The sequence below is a fragment of the Suillus bovinus genome (assembly GCF_016758785.1).
Source record: "Suillus bovinus strain UH-Sbo-P2 chromosome Unknown EDB93scaffold_10, whole genome shotgun sequence".
Taxonomy (NCBI): Eukaryota; Fungi; Basidiomycota; class Agaricomycetes; order Boletales; family Suillaceae; genus Suillus; species Suillus bovinus.
In genome coordinates, this window is record NW_024542066.1 from 315,669 (window position 1) to 336,452 (window position 20,784).

At 49.2% G+C, this 20,784-nt stretch overlaps 5 protein-coding genes across 5 annotated transcripts; 4 read left to right on the forward strand and 1 right to left on the reverse strand.

Moving 5' to 3' along the window:
• Nucleotides 1-1,562: 1,562 nt before the first annotated feature.
• EDB93DRAFT_58485 (NUC071 domain-containing protein) lies at nt 1,563-9,482 on the forward strand. Its single transcript, XM_041456778.1, has 11 exons — nt 1,563-1,812; nt 1,864-3,249; nt 3,303-3,560; nt 3,617-4,308; nt 4,361-4,637; nt 4,692-5,982; nt 6,042-6,342; nt 6,400-6,991; nt 7,046-7,825; nt 7,879-8,124; nt 8,172-9,482. The coding sequence occupies exons 1-11, from the start codon at nt 1,615-1,617 to the stop codon at nt 9,216-9,218; spliced, it is 7,068 nt and encodes a 2,355-aa protein (XP_041310637.1). The 5' UTR covers nt 1,563-1,614; the 3' UTR covers nt 9,219-9,482.
• A 264-nt stretch (nt 9,483-9,746) lies between these two features.
• Nucleotides 9,747-13,186, reverse strand: EDB93DRAFT_1101658 (uncharacterized protein; the record flags this gene model as incomplete). Its single annotated transcript, XM_041447120.1, has 3 exons — nt 9,747-12,030; nt 12,078-13,014; nt 13,063-13,186. The coding sequence occupies 3 exons, from the start codon at nt 13,184-13,186 to the stop codon at nt 9,747-9,749; spliced, it is 3,345 nt and encodes a 1,114-aa protein (XP_041310638.1).
• A 592-nt stretch (nt 13,187-13,778) lies between these two features.
• On the forward strand, nt 13,779-14,934 carry EDB93DRAFT_1262596 (uncharacterized protein; the record flags this gene model as incomplete). The annotated part of the gene is made up of 4 exons (XM_041454197.1): nt 13,779-14,183; nt 14,240-14,304; nt 14,370-14,478; nt 14,539-14,934. 4 exons carry the CDS (start codon nt 13,779-13,781, stop codon nt 14,629-14,631), a joined length of 672 nt encoding a protein of 223 aa, XP_041310639.1. The 3' UTR covers nt 14,632-14,934.
• Nucleotides 14,935-16,740: 1,806 nt separating this feature from the next.
• EDB93DRAFT_1247526 (uncharacterized protein) lies at nt 16,741-18,162 on the forward strand (the record flags this gene model as incomplete). Its single annotated transcript, XM_041452602.1, has 2 exons — nt 16,741-16,832; nt 16,887-18,162. 2 exons carry the CDS (start codon nt 16,741-16,743, stop codon nt 18,160-18,162), a joined length of 1,368 nt encoding a protein of 455 aa, XP_041310640.1.
• Nucleotides 18,163-18,917: 755 nt separating this feature from the next.
• On the forward strand, nt 18,918-20,748 carry EDB93DRAFT_1128658 (uncharacterized protein). The gene is made up of 6 exons (XM_041448844.1): nt 18,918-19,233; nt 19,348-19,595; nt 19,652-19,744; nt 19,797-20,073; nt 20,127-20,335; nt 20,391-20,748. The coding sequence occupies exons 2-6, from the start codon at nt 19,375-19,377 to the stop codon at nt 20,506-20,508; spliced, it is 918 nt and encodes a 305-aa protein (XP_041310641.1). The 5' UTR covers nt 18,918-19,233; nt 19,348-19,374; the 3' UTR covers nt 20,509-20,748.
• Nucleotides 20,749-20,784: the final 36 nt, after the last annotated feature.

Below are 20,784 nucleotides of genomic sequence, written 5' to 3' on the forward strand. Positions count from 1 at the left end.
CCTCGTCGTCCTTGTCTTCTTTGCTGCTGGTGTGAGCAAATGCTTGCTTGGAGGCAGGAGCATGCTGAGGTGGAGGTCCTGGAGCTGGCTGTTTAGCTGAAACATTGCTCTCTTGAATCTTCTCCATTGGTTTGATGGCCCGACCCGAGTGACATATGAAGGAGTTGAGAGTGCTGTTGTGCACAGGAGCAGGAGCAGAAGTAGGAGCAGGAGGAAGCATTGGAGAGTCGTCGTCAACATCATAGTGCCACTCCATCTCACTTGCATCTTTCAGTGAGCTGTCAGCATGATGTGCAGACAACATAGTTGTAGCAGTTAGAGCAGGGAGAAAACTTTTGCAACAATAAGTATATTTTAACTAAAATATAAGTTGTTGCGCACCATAAAGCATCGAGACACAAAGATTCCACATCATGAAATGCCAGAGTGTGACTGAATGGCAGAAACACCAACTCAAAGATGCCAAAAGATAGCAGAGCTATGTCCTGAAACAAGTGACATTAGATGTCAGTTAGTAGCCAACTGTGACAGACAGTGGACTTACCGGTGCTTTGATGAGTTGCATGGCTGAAAATGCCACCCAAGTAGGATAGAAGGATGAGAAGACAGTAAATTGATGGGCAAGAATAATACTTAAACAGATAGCCTCACCAGGAACATGAGGCTTCGATGGTTTGTTGCAACTGGGGTTTGAACTGGTCTGGACCGGTTCACGTGCACCAGGAAAATACCAAACCCAGAACCTATCAGGGGGTTTGGTCCGGGAAAAATACTGGACCTGTGACCGAACCAGTGGTCCAGACTGCAAAGGTCCGGGTTTGAACCTAGGTTCTGGACTGAACTGCGGCAGCACCAGTCCTGGGTGCAAGTAAAATGTCAACCCAATGGCAGCTGTCTGAGTAAAGGAAACCTCTCTAAATAAAAGAGGGACACCAAATCACTAGTAAGGTAAAAAGACTACTATAGTGCGAGGCACAAACAATGCAAAATGCGAAAGGCAACATGCAATGAGGCTTGAGCAGACACGCAAAAGCAAAGAGCAATGTAGAAAGTTAATCTCCGCTGGGCTCAACAGAAATGGTACTACCTAGACAACAATATTTAGGTAGATCTTCAGCACGACCTAGTCTGCTATACTTGTAGGACAAGTGTGTTTGATCCTATAAGGGGGTTGCTATGTGTCAGCATCTGAGTTCTCCACCAATGACATGAGTTTGCTACTGAAGTCGTAAAGCATCTGTAATGCACATAAGTTAAGCATTCATTTCAGTGGTTTTTGCAGATGTATTTCATGTGACAGTCACAAGCATCTGGCAAGGATGAACCTAAAATTGTGACATGTAAGTCAAAAGCTCTCACATATATCAGACAAAAACAATTTACAGCATATCTTACATATATCTACCATAGCTAATATCTGTATGATATATGGTCTTGTACTTTCCTCACTGGTTCACTGATGAAGTTATAATTTGAGTTGCCTGCCTCGGCTCCTGATGATGAGTAATCACATTTTGAACTTCGCGAACGCCGGAGTTTAAAATTACAAGTTGAAGGACTGGTAGCAATTAGTCATCGACCAAACTTTCACCGTCGCCCTCAACATCGACGACGATGAGTTCGTTCATTCGCCCTCCTCCGGGCTTGCCGCCCCCACCACCAGGCATGCCTCCGCCGCCAGGATTTATGCAGGCTTCCACCTCGAAAATGCTTCCCGAAATCCTTTCACAAAAGTCGCAGAAATGGGTGTCCATGCAGAAGAAACGCTACGGTGAAAAGCGCAAAGGTGGATACGTCGATATGGGAAAACAGGTGCGTTCCGTTGGTCAGTAATTTTACACGTATTGAACAATGATTGTGTAGGATTTGCCTCCGGAGCACGTCCGTAAAATTATCAAGGATCATGGTGACATGAGCAATCGCAAGTTTCGCAATGATAAGCGTGTCCACCTTGGCGCCTTGAAATATGTTCCTCATGCAGTAATGAAGCTACTCGAAAACATTCCATACCCCTGGGAGCAGGTTCGCGAGGTGCCCGTCCTTTATCACATCACTGGCGCGATCACTTTCGTCAATGAGATCCCCCGCGTTATTGAGCCTGTTTATCATGCTCAATGGAGTTCCATGTGGCTAGCTATGCGTCGAGAGAAGCGTGACCGCAGACATTTCAAGCGTATGCGCTTTCCGCCTTTTGATGATGAAGAGCCGCCGTTGGATTATGGTGATAACGTACTGGATGTTGAACCTCTTGAAGCCATTCAGCTGGAGCTTGATTCAGAGGAAGATTCTGCCATCATTGATTGGTTCTACGACCCAAAGCCGCTGGTGGAGACACCTGCAGTCAATGGTCCCTCATATCGCTATTGGCAGCTCTCACTACCTGTCATGGCGAATTTATATCGTCTTGGAAGAACCCTATTGTCAGACCAACCTGATAGCAACGCAAGTTATCTTTTTGACAAGAAATCCTTCTTCACTGCAAAAGCTCTGAACTTGGCAATTCCTGGGGGGCCGAAGTTCGAGCCATTGTACCGTGACATGGATGCTTTCGACGAAGATTGGAACGAATTCAATGACGTCAACAAAGTCATCATTCGTCAACAAATCCGTACCGAGTACAAGGTTGCCTTCCCGCATCTTTATAACTCTCTCCCGCGCTCTGTTCACCTTTCTCCATATCATGCGCCCAAGAATGTCTACATTCGCACTGATGATCCTGACCTACCCGCCTTCTATTTTGATCCACTCATCAACCCTATCTCCCTACGTGGCGCTACTCCCAAGAACGCACCGCTTGTCTCTCACGAAGACTCCATATTCGGTCCGAACGGCGCCGACGACGATGACTTTGAGTTGCCCGATGAAGTGCAACCGTTCCTCGAGGACAGGCCTCTCGAGAACGACCTCACTGCTGATGGTATTGCTCTATGGTGGGCACCTGAACCTTATAACCGGCGATCTGGTCGCATGCGTCGTGCGCAGGACGTGCCTCTGGTGAAGAACTGGTATCTGGAGCATTGTCCTCCTAACCAGCCAGTCAAAGTTCGCGTATCGTACCAGAAGTTGCTCAAGTGCTTTGTCCTCAACGAACTCAAGAGTCGACCTGAGAAGGCGATGACTAAAAAGAATCTCTTCCGGCAGTTGAAAGCGACGAAGTTCTTCCAGACAACAAAACTTGACTGGGTGGAAGCCGGTTTGCAGGTATGCAGACAAGGGTACAACATGCTTAACCTCCTTATTCACAGAAAGGTAAGCCTTCTTGGAGACCGCTGAGGTACATCGAAGCTAATTTTCATATGCAGAACTTGAACTACTTGCATCTTGACTATAACATGAACTTAAAGCCAGTGAAGACGCTTACTACGAAAGAACGCAAGAAGTCTCGCTTCGGAAACGCCTTCCACCTATGTCGCGAGATTCTGCGCCTTACGAAGCTTGTCGTTGATGCCCATGTTCAGTTCCGCCTTGGCAACGTCGATGCTTTCCAGCTCGCAGATGCGCTACAGTATATTTTTGCGCACATTGGGGCATTGACTGGTATGTACCGGTACAAGTACAAGGTTTGCATCATTCATGTCATGGACGAAATTTCTTTTAATGATTTTTACTCATCCAGCTCATGAGACAAGTTCGCATGACAAAAGATCTCAAGCACTTGATCTACTATCGCTTTAATACTGGTCCTGTCGGCAAGGGTCCTGGAAATGGCTTTTGGGCTCCTGGCTGGCGTGTTTGGCTTTTCTTCATGCGAGGCATTGTACCGTTACTCGAGCGCTGGCTCGGTAATCTTCTCGCACGTCAGTTTGAGGGACGCAATAGCAAGGGCATCGCAAAGACTGTGACGAAGCAACGTGTCGAGTCTCACTACGACCTCGAGTTACGTGCAGCTGTCATGCACGACATTCTCGATATGATGCCCGAGTCCATTAAACAGAACAAGTCGAAGACGATTCTGCAGCATCTCTCGGAAGCATGGCGTTGCTGGAAAGCAAACATCCCATGGAAAGTCCCTGGAATGCCCACCGCGATTGAGAACATTATCTTACGGTACATCAAGAGCAAGGCTGATTGGTGGTGCTCAGTTGCACACTATAATCGGGAGCGTATCCGTCGGGGTGCTACGGTTGATAAGGCAGTAGTAAAGAAAAATTTAGGTCGGTTGACTCGTCTCTACTTGAAAGCAGAGCAGGAGAGGCAGCATGGGTACTTGAAGGATGGCCCATACATCAGTGCGGAGGAGGCCGTTGCAATCTACACAGCGACTGTTCACTGGCTTGAGAGCCGCAAATTTGCTCCTATACCATTCCCGTAAGCAAGCCGGGGTATGTTTTGCATATTTTGAACTCAACATTTTCTCTAGTCCCCTGTCGTACAAGCACGACACGAAACTGCTTGTGCTTGCGCTTGAAAAATTGAAGGAGGCTTACTCAGTCAAGGGTCGTCTTAACCAGTCGCAGCGTGAAGAGCTTGCCCTCATTGAGCAGGCGTACGATAATCCGCACGAATGTCTGTCACGCATCAAGCGACTGCTTCTCACCCAGCGTGCGTTCAAGGAGGCCGGTATTGAGTTCTTTGATACGTACGACAAACTCATTCCATGCTACGACATCGAACCCGTCGAGAAGATTACCGACGCTGTAAGTTTTGTTATTTACTCCGTTACATGCCTTGCTGACGTTCATACTTCAAAGTATCTTGATCAATTCCTTTTTTTCGAGGCTGATAAAAGAGGGTTGTTCCCTGCCTGGATCAAACCTGCCGACACGGAGCCACCACCGTTGCTTGTGTACAAGTGGTGCCAAGGCATTAACAACTTGACAGACATATGGGAGACGAGCGAGGGTGAATGCAACGTGATGATGGAGACCGTCTTTTCCAAGGTGTATGAGAAGATCGACTTGACTCTGCTGAACCGTCTCCTCCGACTCATTCTTGATCACAACTTGGCAGACTACATCACTGCGAAGAACAACACGGTGCTGACCTACAAGGACATGGCGCACACAAATGCATTCGGCCTCATCCGTGGTCTTCAGTTCTCTGCCTTCGTCTTCCAGTACTACGGTCTCGTCCTTGATCTCCTCATTCTCGGCTTGCAACGAGCTAGCGAGATGGCAGGTCCTCCACAGATGCCTAACAACTTTTTGCAGTATCGTGACTCGGCGACAGAGACTCGTCACCCCATCCGCTTGTACTCCCGTTATGTTGATCGCTTGCACATTCTCTTCCGCTTCAGCGCTGATGAGGCAAGGGACCTGATCCAACGCTATCTTAGTGCCAACCCTGACCCGACCAACAACAACGTCATTGGGTACAACAACAAGCGCTGCTGGCCCCGAGATTGTCGTATGCGTCTCATCAAACATGACGTTAACCTCGGAAGAGCGGTTTTCTGGAACGTTAAGAATAGTCTGCCGCGCTCACTCACCACCATCGAGTGGGAGGACACCTTTGTCAGCGTTTACTCAAAGGACAACCCACAGTTGTTGTTTTCGATGTGCGGCTTCGAGGTCCGTATCTTGCCCAAGATTAGGACGATGGGTGGCGAGCAGTTCTCGTTGAAGGACGCTGTGTGGAATCTCACTAACGAGCAGACCAAAGAGAGGACTGCGCAGGCGTTCCTCCGTGTTTCCGATGATGGCGTCCAGCAATTCAATAACCGTATCCGTCAGGTCCTTATGAGCTCCGGCTCCACCACTTTCTCGAAGATTGTCAACAAGTGGAACACTGCGTTGATCGGCTTGATGACCTACTACCGCGAGGCCGTCATCCACACAAATGAGCTCTTGGACTCTCTTGTCAAGGCAGAGAACAAGATTCAAACTCGTGTGAAGATCGGATTAAACAGTAAGATGCCATCCCGTTTCCCTCCTGTTGTCTTCTACACACCGAAGGAGCTCGGTGGCCTTGGAATGCTTTCGATGGGTCACGTTCTTATTCCGCAGAGCGACTTGCGATGGTCCAAGCAGACTGACGTTGGAGGTTCGCTCACTCTCTTCTTTGATAAGTGTTATCTGGCTTACAATGATTCACTCGATCAGTTACGCATTTCCGTGCTGGTATGACCCACGAGGAGGACCAGTTGATTCCGAACTTGTACAGATACCTTCAACCATGGGAGGCAGAATTCTTGGATTCGGCTCGTGTTTGGTCCGAATACTCCATGAAGCGGAAGGAGGCCAATGCCCAGAACCGACGCCTCACCCTCGAAGATCTTGAAGATAGCTGGGATCGCGGTATTCCTCGTATCAACACCCTCTTTCAAAAGGATCGTCACACGTTGGCATATGACCGAGGTTGGCGTGTGCGTACGGATTGGAAGCAGTACCAGTTGCTGAAACAGCAAGTCGCTTTCCACCTGTCTGGATTTATTGATGACTGATGAAATGGCTATTCTAGCAACCCCTTCTGGTGGACATCTCAGCGTCATGACGGAAAGCTCTGGCAACTGAACAACTACCGTGTTGATGTCATTGCTGCACTAGGTGGTGTTGAGGGTATCTTGGAGCACACGCTCTTCAAAGGAACTTACTTCCCCACCTGGGAGGGTCTCTTTTGGGAGAAAGCGTCTGGATTCGAAGAGTCCATGCGATACAAGAAACTTACCAATGCTCAGAGATCAGGTCTTAACCAGATTCCTAACCGTCGATTCACGCTTTGGTGGAGTCCGACCATCAACCGCGCCAACGTCTATGTCGGTTTCCAGGTCCAGCTTGATCTGACGGGTATTTTCATGCACGGCAAGATTCCCACCCTTAAGATCTCACTGATTCAAATCTTCCGTGCGCATCTGTGGCAGAAGATTCACGAAAGTGTAGTCATGGACTTGTGTCAGGTCTTTGATCAGGAGCTAGAGCCTCTGCAGATCGAGACAGTACAAAAGGAGACCATTCACCCTCGTAAGAGTTACAAGATGAATTCATCTTGCGCCGATATCTTGCTATTCTCGGCCTACAAGTGGAACATATCTCGACCTTCACTGGTCACAGATGTAGGTCATTTTCAATACCTTGTTGAAGTTTGATCTGATCGCTCGGTTTCTTAGAACAAGGACGTTTTGGATGGCACGACCAGCAACAAGTACTGGATTGACGTTCAGCTTCGTTGGGGTGACTTCGACACCCATGATATCGAGCGGTATACTCGTGCCAAGTTCTTGGACTACGTGTCTGACTCCATGAGTATCTACCCCTCGCCAACTGGTGTTATGATCGGCATGGATCTAGCCTATAATCTGTGGTCTGCGTACGGCAACTGGTTCCCCGGTATGAAGCCTCTGATCCAGCAGGCCATGGCCAAGATCATGAAGGCCAACCCGGCCTGCCACGTCTTGCGCGAGCGTATTCGCAAGGGTCTCCAGTTGTACTCTTCTGAGCCCACAGAGCCTTACCTCAATAGTCAGAACTACTCGGAACTGTTTTCGAACCAGATCATTTGGTTCGTTGACGACACTAATGTATATCGTGTCACTATCCACAAGACGTTCGAGGGTAACTTGACGACCAAACCAATCAACGGCGCTATCTTCATCTTCAACCCACGTTCTGGACAGTTGTTCCTGAAGATTATTCACACCAGTGTTTGGGCTGGCCAAAAGCGTCTCGGTCAACTAGCGAAGTGGAAGACTGCTGAAGAAGTGGCTGCATTGGTTCGTTCGTTGCCTGTCGAAGAACAGCCAAAGCAAGTCATCGTCACTCGCAAGGGCATGTTGGACCCTCTCGAGGTTCACTTACTTGATTTCCCGAATATCGTAATCAAGGGAAGTGAGTTACAACTGCCCTTCCAGGCTTGCATGAAGATGGAGAAGTTCGGTGACTTGATCCTAGTAGGTGTGATCAGGCGTACATGCATTTTCATTGCTGATACTGTTCCTCACAGCGTGCTACACAACCTCAAATGGTCCTGTTCAGCTTGTACGATGACTGGCTCAAGTCAGTGTCCAGCTACACCGCCTTCTCTCGTCTTATCCTCCTCCTTCGTGGCTTGCACGTCAATAACGAGAAGGCGAAGATTATTTTGCACCCAGACAAGTCGACCATCACAGAGCCGCACTTCGTCTGGCCCACTCTTACAGATGATGAATGGATCAAGGTTGAGGTCGCAATGAAGGATCTTATCTTGGCAGTAAGTAATACCACACACTTTTTGAACTTGAACTTATCGAGTCCAAGGATTTCGGCAAGCGGAACAGCGTCAACATCGCGTCCTTGACGGCCAGTGAAATCCGTGACATTATTCTTGGTCAAGAGATTGCCGCTCCCTCCGTACAACGCCAGCAGATGGCTGAGCTGGAGAAGAGTAACGAGGCGCAGGGTCAAGTAACCGCTGTGCAAACTCAGACCACCAACGTTCATGGTGATACGATTCAGACCGTCACGACAACCAACTACGAACAACAGGTGTTTAGCAGCAAATCTGATTGGCGTGTCCGTGCCATCTCTGCTACGCATCTTCCCCTTCGTCTTCAACATATCTATGTCTCCAATGATGATGTCAAGGATGACGCTGCTTCGTACACCTATGTGTTGCCGAAGAACATCCTACGTGCATTCATCACTGCAGCAGACCTTCGCACTCAAGTTGCGGCCTTCCTGTACGGTGTATCGCCGCCAGACAACAAGCAGGTCAAAGAGATCAAGGCAGTTGTATGGGTACCTCAGCGTGGAAGCAACAATAGCGTTGAGCTACCCAATCAGTTACCAAAGGACGACTTCCTCCTCAAAGATCTCGAACCTCTTGGGTGGGTCAAGACGCAAGCGCTTGAACTCAGTCATCTTTCTCCCACAGACGTCACCACCCAAGCCAAGTTGATGGCTGACCACCCAGAGTGGAGCCCCTCGTCAATCTGTATCGCTGCTTCCTTTACTCCTGGTTCAGTCTCGTTATCTGCTCATCAGCTTACGGTACCTGGCTTCGAGTGGGGCCGCAAGAACATGGATAATTCTGCCAATCCGCCTGGCTTTAATCCTAACATGTCAGAACGGGTGCAGCTCTTGTTGTCTGACCGTATTCTCGGCATGACGCTCGTGCCCGAAGGTAAAGTCTGGAACTATGGCATTGGTCTTACCCAATTGTGGTCAGCCAACTTGTCATATGCTGTAACACTGGATACGCCGTTGTTGTTCTGGGCAGAGGATCACCGCCCCGCCGCATTCTTGACGTTTGCGAACCTGGAGCACGGCGATGATAGTGCTGATGTTGAAAACAGTTTCGCTTGATTTATCACGGCTCTTCGTTTAACTTACTGTTTTCATGTAGCTGCATACGAAAATCTCACTTGTACGAAATAGTTTATTCACACGATATTATGTTGTTTTCTTCGCGCCTCATCCCTGTCATCAGCTGTTTTTGCTTGTAAGGTTGTCAAGACTGAGTAGGTGATTGAAGCTTACTGATGAGCAGGAAAAGAAATGGTCTCCAGACTAGTAGCTGATCCAATTTACGACGATTTCGGCAAGGGAATCAACAGTGATTAGTACAACACAGCATGGCACCTCGAGATGCTGACATGTATGTAATTTATGTATACATTGTACATTGAATTTGTAGATTGTTTGTGTAAACTATTAAGTTAACGATATGCACCACTACCGCCTGTATGAGGGAATGAAGATGCAAAAAGACATGACCTTGCCTGCAAAAAGGGTTCGAAGAAACAAGTTCAGCGCGTAAAGCTCAAAACTCCAGACTAAAAAACACAAAGGTCATCAGGTGATCACCCACCCTACACTCCGTCCGCTACCCACTCACTCCCAAGACGCATTCGCCCGAATATCTGAAAAGTCCGGGAGCTCACTCTCCACACCCCCATCCACCCCCTTCTCCTTCTCCCTCCCATCCCCACCTTCAGCAATACACTGCGCTATAAGCTGCTTACTCCCCCGTCTCGGAGGCGGTGACAGAGCCCTTATCTCTGGAGCACTTTGAAGGCGCTGCGGTCGTAACGGACGGAGCGGATTGCGTGGCGGGATCGTCGGAAGCAGGACTTGCGTGCTCGGCGATAAGAAGCCTGGGTCATTCTGCATCGTTGTTATGGGCGTGCCTGGGAGGGGAGGCGTTTGGGGTTGTGAATGGGTGGTGCTGCTAGTGCTGGCCCTGCTGGCTGGGCTCCTGCTCCTGCTCCTACTCCTATTCCTACCAGGCGGTGTAGCAATCACAGGATGCACGATTTGGTGGGGTGTGAGATCGGAATCAGTATCGTGGGACGCGACAACAGGGGACGGAGACGACGGAGCACTAAGAATCCGCAGACGCTGCTTGATAGACATGCTCCGCCCAGAAGCGGCGCTATCAGGACGAGGAGGAACTGATGTTGATATTGATGATTCTGCACTGTTACGGTGAGACTGTGCGTATGCAGGTTCATCCGGACGCGGTGGAAGGACACCTGAAGGTGGTGGACGAGGTGCGGTCAGGCTGAGCCTCAACGCGCGCTGAGCAACAGACGTTCTGAATAGCGTTTTCTGGGACTGTGGTTGGGATTGAGGCTGCTGTTGTGGCTCGGGCGCAGGAGGAGGCGCAAAGCTCGGAGCAGGACGCGGAGGAGGCATCGAGCGGCGTTTACTACCCACACCAATACTTCCACCCATGCCAACCCCTGAACCAAAAGACCCAACCGTACTCGTCCGCTGCACAGACCCCGACCTCACACTCACACTACTCATAGTACTCGACCCACTCGTCCTCTTCCAGAACCCAGCACTAAGATTCTCAGAACCCGCACTGGCAGGACTCACACTTGGTTCAGACTCCTGCGGAGTTTGTGGCGTCATCGGTAGTGGGCCACTGGGGGGTGTTAACCGCTTCGGGAGGGTACGAGACCACCGACGAGGCGTGGAGGATGACGCTGACGAGACCGATCTTTCGATAGTGGAAGATGTTGTGGAGGTTGTTTGCACAGATAGACGTGCTGGGTTGAGCGTGGGCGTGGGGATGGGAGTAATGGAGCGTGGGGTGGCTGAGGTACTTGGACAGTCCTCGGTCACGGTGGAGGTCTGCATGCCAGGCATAGTACTTGTGTTCATTTGCTGAGATAGCGCGTCTGCAAGTGGGTGCACGGGTGTCTGCTTTTTGCACCGCGGGGGCGGGTGGAGAGAATGCGAATGCGAATGTGAGTGTGAATGCGAGTGAAAAAGTGTATGCGACAGAGGTGCAGTCGTAGATGGCGAAGGAGCCCACCGTTCATCCTCTTTGACGATCTTGAGATCACAAGCGGGGATACCGTTGATGCTTGCGCAGCACATGTTCGAGCAGCACGTACTCGAGGTCCCACAGAGACCGTTAGACAAGCTCCCGTTGTAGATGCTCCCGTTTGACAAATGCACATTAGATTCATCGGCCCCTGACGATGCCACACTGGGTACAGGTGAGTCCCGGCGCATCGGCGAACTACTCCTCTTGGTGCTTATGCCTGCGCCACTGGTAATACTCATTAAATTGCTCCCCACCGTCCCAAAGCTCTCTTCTGCATACTCGCTTTCGCGCTCATGTCCGTGTCCGTTGAGAGACAAGGACGGAGAACGAGAGCGAGGTGTGAACATGCCCTTGATGGTCCTCGTAGTGGACGTGGAGGATTTGGAAGAGTGCGTTTGGGAGAGCACGGCAGTAGGAATGTTGCCTGAGCGCTTGGATTGGAGGCGGATGGATGGCGTTGGGGAGGAAGAGCCAGAGTTCGGGCCGGATCTATGGACGTTGGAACTGTGGTTTTGTGATTTCCTCGTTGACCTGATGCTTGATGCACGCGTGAAGGTGTCTTCAGGTGGGTTGGGTGTCGAGGACCTTGTGTGCGGCTGGGAACGCATGGCTTCGAGCGATAGGGAGCCTCTGATTGGGGATGTAGGCTGTGATAGGGGAAGGGAACCTGCCAAGACAGGTGGAGAAGATGATGAGGTGCGGGGTGACGAAGGTGATATAGGGGATGTTGCGGAAGATAATGATGCTTGGAGTCGCATGGAGAGCATGACATCCATATCTCCGCGGGGTTCGTGCCCAGTGATGTGGGGTAATGCAGTGAGACCTGCACGCATGGATCTGGAGGGGGTATTAAAACCAGAACCCAGCGACACGACACAACCTACCTTTGACCCAGGACAATTGCCTTTATGGCACCAATCCACTTCTGTCTCTCACTCGGATCTTGCATCTCGAAATGCCAAATAATTTCGCCTTGCTCAATAGCAACCACTGAGCCGTTTGACTTGCCTCCGCTGCCTCTCGCTCCGTTCCTGCTCTCGCGTTTGCTGAGAGTGCTGGTCCGCGTGGAGTTCATACTAGGCCCAGATTGCTCTGTGACGTAGATAGCAGTGTCTTGGGTGATAGGCAGGCGATGAAGCTCTGAGGATGAGGGGATATTTGATTTGAAGAGATGGAGGTGCGTGACTGTCTGGGATGCAGCTGAGGTCGCAGTTGTGAGGACTATGGATCTTGTCTTCCACTGCTTTGCGAGGGCGTAGATTAGGAGGGAGGATGAGGGACAGAATTTGGGAAATGTGCCTGTGAGTGTGATACGTGAACTGAGGGAGGCGAGGGTTGTGGGGAAAGGCGGGAGATGAGGTAAAATAGTTGGAGTTGGTGAGGATATGGGTGGTGGAGGTATAGGAGAAGGCTCAGATATATGTGAGTCAATGGTTGCTGATGGGGGCACTTGGTCCTCTCGGATATCCTCTGGGTGTTCACTGGTAGGATAGTCGACGAGACCGATACTCTGAGCAGCAGCATCTCTGAGTCTCTCTCGTTCCTCTTCCTCTTGGACATAGGAATATGGACGGGATATTTCTATGACACCTGGCATGACCATTGGGTGAGCATGTTGAGGAATATGGCTAGTAGAATCAGGTTTTTTGCGAACGAGAGAAAACAAGAGGGAAGTGCGTTGTTTCCTTGGAGATGTGGGCCTTGGTGTTGGTTGAGGTGCAGGATACAAGTAGGGATATCTTGTAGATGATTCATTGGATGATATGCTAGTTGATCCATTAGCAGTGAAATTTGGTAAGAGCGCTGCAGCAGATTCTTGGTCTAAAGAATGTAAGCTCAAACTCCGTTGGTCAGCTCATATTGACACACCATAAGGAAATTCGACATGATCAACGTATGATTCCTTTTCCTTTCCTTTTGGTTCTCGGGTTAGACTTGCACGTCTGGTATCGCCGAAATTGCGTTGTGATTCGGTGAAGAAATGAATTGGCATCGTGGGCGGTGATTTGAGGGTCGTCTGAGTAGAAAGCGACTGATAAGGACGATGGGGACGAGGTCGAGTGACAAGGAATGATGAGCAAGTTTAACGTGGCAGTCAAATTCAAGTCAGGGCGGTGATTGACACAGGTCAGCAATCACACTTCCATCACAATGCCAACAGAAATCACAAACCTTGCTCCATGGATTCATCCATTCCATTGATGAATGTGAGGGCGGGGAGGAGGATGGTGAGTTCATGAGTTCAACGTTAAAATGCTGCTTGACATAAAATTGTATATCACTTATGACATATCCTGTCATGTTTCACGTGCATCCACGTGCATACATCTAGTTCATCAACTTGGCGGTGCCGTGCACTGTGCAGCCAACACACCGCAGTACACAAAAAGTCTTGCCCACCCTCAGCCCAGCTCTTGACTATATTCAGTTTAGTTCGTACCTTATGATCATCTTCTGGCACGAGGACGACCACTGCCTTCAAATCAACTTCTGTGATCTAAATCGGCTCAGCAGTGAGCACAGCTTGTAGACAATGTCGAAACTATCATTAAGTCATGTGATCATCTTGTACCATTACAACGAGCATGTCAGGCCTCACTCCATCATCCACCCAAACTGTAGAAGCACTCGCCGTATTCACCACCCTCCGACATTTCCAATATACCTTATCTCGCTTGCGTACAATCGCCACAGTCGCTAACGCAGAAGCAGGTCCCATCCGTACCACACCATCTTCTTTGATTGGCAAAATTATAACCCCAATACACGCTCTCTCGGTCCTCACCCCACCCGTCACCTACATCCTATGCGTCACTTTCAACCGCCTCGCGCAGCCTGCGTGGATGCTGCGAATGAGCCTTTCTAATACTTATTTTACACACGAAATTGAAGTAGGGCTGAGAGTCGCAGCATGCGCAGCGACCTTTGTGCTCAACGGATTCACCAGACGTGCATTCACCCACCTTGGCAATCAATGGCACTTGATCGGGGTGTGTATTGTCTCTTTCACACTGGAACAAGACATAAGCTCACTCCCCCTCGCCAGAGACGCGAGAAGTCTAGGATCGTGCAAACAGGTCCATACGCGATAGTGCGTCATCCGCTGTACACGTGGGTCTCTTGCGTTATCTACATGGGTGAGATAGGATTGAGTTCTGACGTCCCCCTTACGACAGGAGCGTGCTTATCCAGGGATTGCTTTTTACGCTGATGACCTGGTCTTATGCGCCACTTGTAGGATCGGCTATTGCTACTGGCCTGTCTGCTGTTAAGCTGCTTGTTGAGGTCGGTATCTTTCCCGAGTCTTTGTGTTGCTGTATCTAGTTGATTGCCTTTTATTTTTAGGAGGATCTTATTTTGCAAGACCCTGCTGTCGCTGGGGAATATCGTGCGTATATGCAAAAAGTGCCTGCGCGACTTATTCCGTTCCTTTGGTGATGTCTTTATTCATGTTTTCTCTTTGCTTCCTGACCACACCCACACGTCCATTCACTGGTGCCATAATCTCACGGTTTTCGCATTTAGTTCGTGTCGTCTCATACCATACACTTAGTATTGTTCTCAAACGTACTGCCTCAGGCATCGTCGGACTCGGACTTGGAATAAACATAATGCAATTTGATGCAAATGGGGCACAAAGTATGGACATACGCACATGCAAAGTTTACGTACCTTCATTTTGAACTTTAAATGCGAAGTGTAAATAAATGTCACATGATGTGATATTAGAATTTCGTTTATCGTAGTGTTAATTATACAACCACCACCCCAACATCATTTCTCTAGCATGTCTCAGCACGAAATATGAGTGAGTCATCAGCGACTTGAGCGACTTGAGCACGACCATCAGCGAACCTGAATCTGTCATCAGCTTCAACGAGGGTGTGTATCTGCAAAACGCTGCCGTATCTACTGTGACTTACATGGGACAGGCTCGACAGACAATAGAGCAGCTAGCGACAAATTAATACAGATGCGATCACAACTTTACCGAGAGTGCACGACGTGGACGCATCCAGGGTTCTAGATGCAATGCTGAGGAATGCTCACCGGACCAGTGGCGAAAGCTCCGAGCGTTATACTGCCTGTGCCATTTGCGCATGTCCTGATATCCACGAGCAAGTCAACCTCGCGAGAACCTGGTTTGTGTATCTTCTATGGCCATGTAAGTTAGAACTCTGAGAAGTCTGCCGCTAACGCAATTTTTCACAGGTAGTCATGGCCGGAACCCGCCGGCCATCAAACTTGATTCCTGGCCATTGACGACGCCTATGGCAGCCCTGTAAGCGCCATTCCAGAACGGAGTAGCAGATTCAGGACAGATGTACGTCTTACAGTTAAAAGTGGCTTTGGCACTAACTTCCAACAGGTCAATCGACGGGACGGTTATAGATGCGTTGTTTCACGTGTCTGGCATGGACCGTACGTGCCCGCCGGTGTCGATCAGGGTTACTGGCAGGCCGTGGATACATCCTCGCAAGCTCGTCGGTAAAGTCATCACCTTCCGGAATCACGATGTCCCGACGCAAGACTTGCCTTTATTTGACCCTCGTTTTATTGCACTACACGCAGGCATCTCCCGAATCTTACATATGAGCGGCGCATCTGAGGTATTCGCACAGATCTTGGACAAATACGACGGGGTAGCAGGCAATATCGGATTTCTCAAAAGCAATGGAGATCCGGTGCGTCAGCTACCTTCAATGATGTCTGCGCTGTTTATAGGCGCTTCGTTGATTACTTAGTGTCTCGCAATAACATGAAGTTCTGTGCATCCTACTTCAATGATTGCTGCATTCTTATGCTGATTACGGGAACTCAGGTAAGCAACCGGTTTACATCAATATTGTTATGTAAAGTCAGGGAGCGTGGTATTGATCAACTCACACATCTTATCATCACCGTCTGGAAGAGACTGCTCGATGACACGGCGTACACCCTATCGAATGATCTTTCAATTACTATGGATCATAGTTACAGAAGCCGGCACAGACACAATAGTTTGCAGGACTCGACTTTGACTGTTGGTGATGAATAGGCCTAAAGCTTCAAGCTTGCAAAGGACAAGGCAGGGGCTGACAGCGAATTATAATAAGGAGGTGCCAATCTGGGAGCAGTGACAGAGACTTAGTTCATGACTCCCATCTTGATCCCGTGAGTTACTTAGACACAATCCATTCACAAAGCAATGTCCGCCATCGAAGCACGTGTTTTGTTCTTCGCTCAGGCTATTTGCACATTTTTCAAGTTGCACTGCCAGGATGGGACACAGGAGTTATGACTCCCATCTTGATCCCGTGAGTGACGCCACTACAATAACAAGACCCGTCGTCGAAACACGTGTTTTATTCTTCACTGTTTGCACTGCCAGGATGGAACACGGCAATTCTGCTGCCACGTCAGGCTTCTGGCGGTGCTCGGAACCGATTGGAGCCGGAGCTATGTCCATGTCAGGTTTGGCGAGCCCCTGTGTCGCACGAGTTACATACATCATTTAAATCCATAAATGAGTGGTATCGCTAACGTGCTTTACCTCGACCATGAAGCATGTCATCGATACTCAGACGATCTCGTCGTCGTGAATTAATCCTCACCAAGTCATTCACGAGCGCGATTCAGGAAAAGGTTCACCCTCCGCAGTAAGTTTATCCTTCCACCTGCCATCACTGACGTTTCCCTGACTATGGTCTTAGTCACATTCCAGAGTTAATATCCAGCAGCCCATTCACCGTCGGTCGCACCGATTTTCGTCCTTCCTCGCCATCAGCTTCAATTGCAAAGTCCCCAGACTTCGCTCGTCCTTCTCTGACATTTTCTTTATATCATAGTCCGATCTCCAACCTCCAACATCATCCCATCCACACCCTTCCTCCTGAGCTTCTCATTCGAATCTTCGAGCTGGGTTCATTTGATGATGCCCTATTTCTTATCACCATTTCGCACGTCTGCCACCCATGGAGAATACTTGCTATACACACACATACCCTCTGGCGGCGACTGTCGTTTGATTCTCATGGATTACGTTTGTGGAAGGCGCGCATAGCGCGCGCCCGTGGGTGCTCCCTCGACATTGCAATCACACCTCCGCAGCATCATTTTCCCGATATGGACACGTTAGCCCTGCAACTGCATCTTATTGTCCCACACATATCCAGAGCCCGCTCGTTTGAGCTGCGGTTTTCAAGCTACACGCCGTTCATATGGAACACTGCTCTCGGTCCTATATGCCGCCGTCAAGAGCAACGTAATGATGATAACATGGACGGACATCCTTTTCCTCCATTGGTGCACGCGCTACAACTGGAGAGACTTGCTCTGTGTTTTCCAGAGAATGATGACACAAAGGAGTTTGCTCTTTTCGCGGGTGTTGCGCCTCGGTTGCATCACGTTACGCTTGATGGCATTCGCCTGACCTGGCTGCCAGGGCTTTATGGACGCCTCACTTACCTCGACTATACTCATCACAGATTCACAACTGGGTCAACCGCCGTGACTGAAGTTCTAGGGATACTTCGAATTTCATGCGCACTGCGCGAGCTTCGCGTGTGCTTTCGAAGAAGAATGCTGGATGGAGAAGTTCTGTACCTATCTCATGATGAGGTTCCTGCAGGACATATTCACCTTCTGAAGCTCGAGCGACTTGTTCTTGCTGTTGATGGATCGGATATCGACATGCCTCCCGAGCTTACATCGCTCTTGTCCCGCTTTTCTGTGCCTAACCTTCGCGAACTACATCTGGCTGACCTTCGCTGTCAACCCGCTAGTAGAGGCTGGCGGAAGACAGTGCCATTTCCTGCACTCGGAGCCGCCCTGAGCCTTTTTCAAGTCACAGTACCATCCAACATTAAGGTTCTGGCGATGGCGGGCCGCTGGGTAGATCGCTCCTTCATTCCTTCCCTCATGAAACATTTTAGAGAACTTCACAAATTGGAAGTTGATGGTGTTGAACAGGACCTTGTTCACATGTAATGCCTCAGTAGAGATTTGCCACTGTATGATAAAGCGTCGATATAATAAACAATATACCTTTACCGATGGGATTCTCACTGATATTCCTCAGATACGAGTCAAATTTAGTACTCATCTTCCTAATCCACCCATTGTTAGACTCGTGACCTCATAGATCTCGGGTTGGTCACGAGTCTAACTCATTGCCAACACGCGTCTTTTGTCTTATCTGTATTGTTTAGAGACTACTGTGGACCAACCGCGGTCCCGTTCATTCCGTCATTCTTTCAAGACACCCACGTGTCAATCGATGCTGAAACAATGTCCGGTCAACCCGACCTGTCCAAGAATTCTATCTCCTCAGCATGGTCCGAACAGTACGAAATGTATGATTGCTAACTCTGGTGAACGACGGCAAGGAGTGGCTTTTGTTGATCGTGACGAAGAAGACGCGAGAATATCACTAGCGACCTCACTAGTTGTTGAAGTTGAGCTTGCTCGACTCTTCCTAGATGAGGTTGGTACTGTTTAACTCGTGGCTGCTCAATCGTCCGCTGACTGCGCAGTTTGCGCCGATATGAAAATGAAATTGTTAGAAGAAAGATTTCACCAGCCCGAGGTAGCTCAGGGATTGGACCGCAGTATCGGAATGGAGAAGTCTTCGTTCTAACTTTATGGGAGACCGAGGTTTGGACTACGGCACCATGCGGAACTGAGTTTGAAGATTAGTCAGCGGAAACTACTCTAGTGACCAGTTTCTAATTGGAACTTAGGGGGGCCCCACCAAGACAAACTCAACTCTAGTGGCCTACTTCCTTGTATTCTAGTCTCGCTTTAACTAATTGACTATTCAACCAATTGGATCGCACCCGCATGGTCACTCGTGAAGTTAATTATCTCACCATGTGTTGGCCCTTGGATGATCCGACGCGTAATGTGCAGGTATGGCTAGTCAATCGTCCGCGGCCACTTGCAATTGCGACCGTGCCACGTACAATAACATACGTATATTTTACATCACAGCATTAGTATATAGTCGACGCACCCGTTATATTCCGGTTCACTCACCCATCCTCTCCAATCGAAACTGAGGTGAAGCTCTGACATCTGTTCCGTACTCCATAACCTCTTATTGTTCTTTCGCAGGTGCGTACTGCGGTACTAGAATCCTTCCTCCCAGACTGAGTTTTTGTTAATCTCTCGCAGCCTTGGTTTTTCGTTGCCAGTATCACCATGTCCTCCCCTGATAGCTATACGCTGAAGAACCTCTATGATCTCAATGGCCTGATCGCACTAGTGACTGGTGGTGGCACAGGCATCGGCCTTAACATTGCACGTGGCCTCGCTGCTAATGGGGCCAAGGTATATATCACCGGCCGAAGAAAGGATGTTCTTGATGGAGTAGTTGCGGAATGGAATGCAACTAAGCGTGACGACATGGGTCCTATGATCGCGTAAGACCCTATCCGTTATCCTTGTTCCGTACGGGTTGATCAAGCACCATACATAGGCAAGAGATGGATGTCACGAAAAAGGACAGCATCAAAGCTGGTGTAACAAGAATATCCCAAGAAGAGGGAAAGCTACACATTCTTGTGAACAAGTATGATGTCTGCTCTCCTTATCTTATCGTGACTCATCATGATCGAACAAAGTGCTGGCCAATCCGGTCCTATCTCTGATGAATTGAATCAGCCATCGACTACTGCTCAAAAGGAGGCCGGACCAATTAGTGAATACCTCTTCAACAATGAGTCCTTTGAGGAATGGGGCTCCCTTTTCGCGATTAACACCTCTTCGATATACTTTGTGACTATCGCGTTTTTGGATCTGCTCGACAAGGGCTCTAAGGATATCGACAAAGAAGGGTTCTCTTCAAGCGTCATCAATATCACGAGTATCAGCGGGCTCATAAAGGTCGCCCAGAGACATGTGAGCAAAGTCACGGTCGCATTCGTTTATCATCCCTAACTTTGGTGGACAAGTTTTGTTACAACAGCTCAAAAGCTGCTGGATCTCACCTAACCAGGATGCTTTCGACAGAATTTGCTCTTAAAGGAATCAATGTTCGAGTGAACGCCATCGCGCCAGGCGTGTATGAAAGCGAGATGACACACGACACAATTACAGGGCAAGCAGCAACTGATTCGGTTGGTATGCCGGTGATACCTGTACCAGCGAAGAGGCCCGGGACGTGAGTCAGGCTTAATCCGTGGACCAGCGCATTCACTGACAGGAAATTTGAACAGCGGTGCTGAAATGGCAGGCACTGCCGTTTACCTTGCATCGCCTGCTGCGGCGTATATGAACGGGCAGGAATTGGTTATCGATGGTGGGTACTTGGCTGTGAATCCTTCAAGAGTGTAGTGTATGCTGTTGGGAGTTGACGTTTTCCTCATGAGTTGTTTTTTTGGGGTTGTCATGTACCATAAGTGTAGCCTGTGGCAGACGAACAGGCCTAGACGTTTATTCTTTAGGGTTTTACTCGTTTACATTTGGAAACTTGTGAATGCGCACCGGAGTTAACTTTGCTCGTTTTCTCCTCTTGGCTGGACCGTAAAGAAGGAATACTGTGCCTCTTATTGATTTCGAGTTGCATTGGCTACGTGACGCGGTCAACAACCGACTACAGGCTTATCGTCA

Excerpts from the sequence above, each read along its gene's own strand:
- EDB93DRAFT_58485 (XM_041456778.1), top strand. The coding sequence starts at position 1,615 with ATGAGTTCGTTCATTCGCCCTCCTCCGGGCTTGCCGCCCCCACCACCA. Across the intron at positions 1,813-1,863 it reads ACGTCGATATGGGAAAACAG|GATTTGCCTCCGGAGCACGT; the intron begins GTGCGTTCCGTT and ends ATGATTGTGTAG. Across the intron at positions 6,343-6,399 it reads CAGTACCAGTTGCTGAAACA|CAACCCCTTCTGGTGGACAT; the intron begins GCAAGTCGCTTT and ends TGGCTATTCTAG.
- EDB93DRAFT_1128658 (XM_041448844.1), top strand. The coding sequence starts at position 19,375 with ATGTCCTCCCCTGATAGCTATACGCTGAAGAACCTCTATGATCTCAAT. Across the intron at positions 19,745-19,796 it reads CTACACATTCTTGTGAACAA|TGCTGGCCAATCCGGTCCTA; the intron begins GTATGATGTCTG and ends GATCGAACAAAG. Across the intron at positions 20,336-20,390 it reads CCAGCGAAGAGGCCCGGGAC|CGGTGCTGAAATGGCAGGCA; the intron begins GTGAGTCAGGCT and ends AAATTTGAACAG.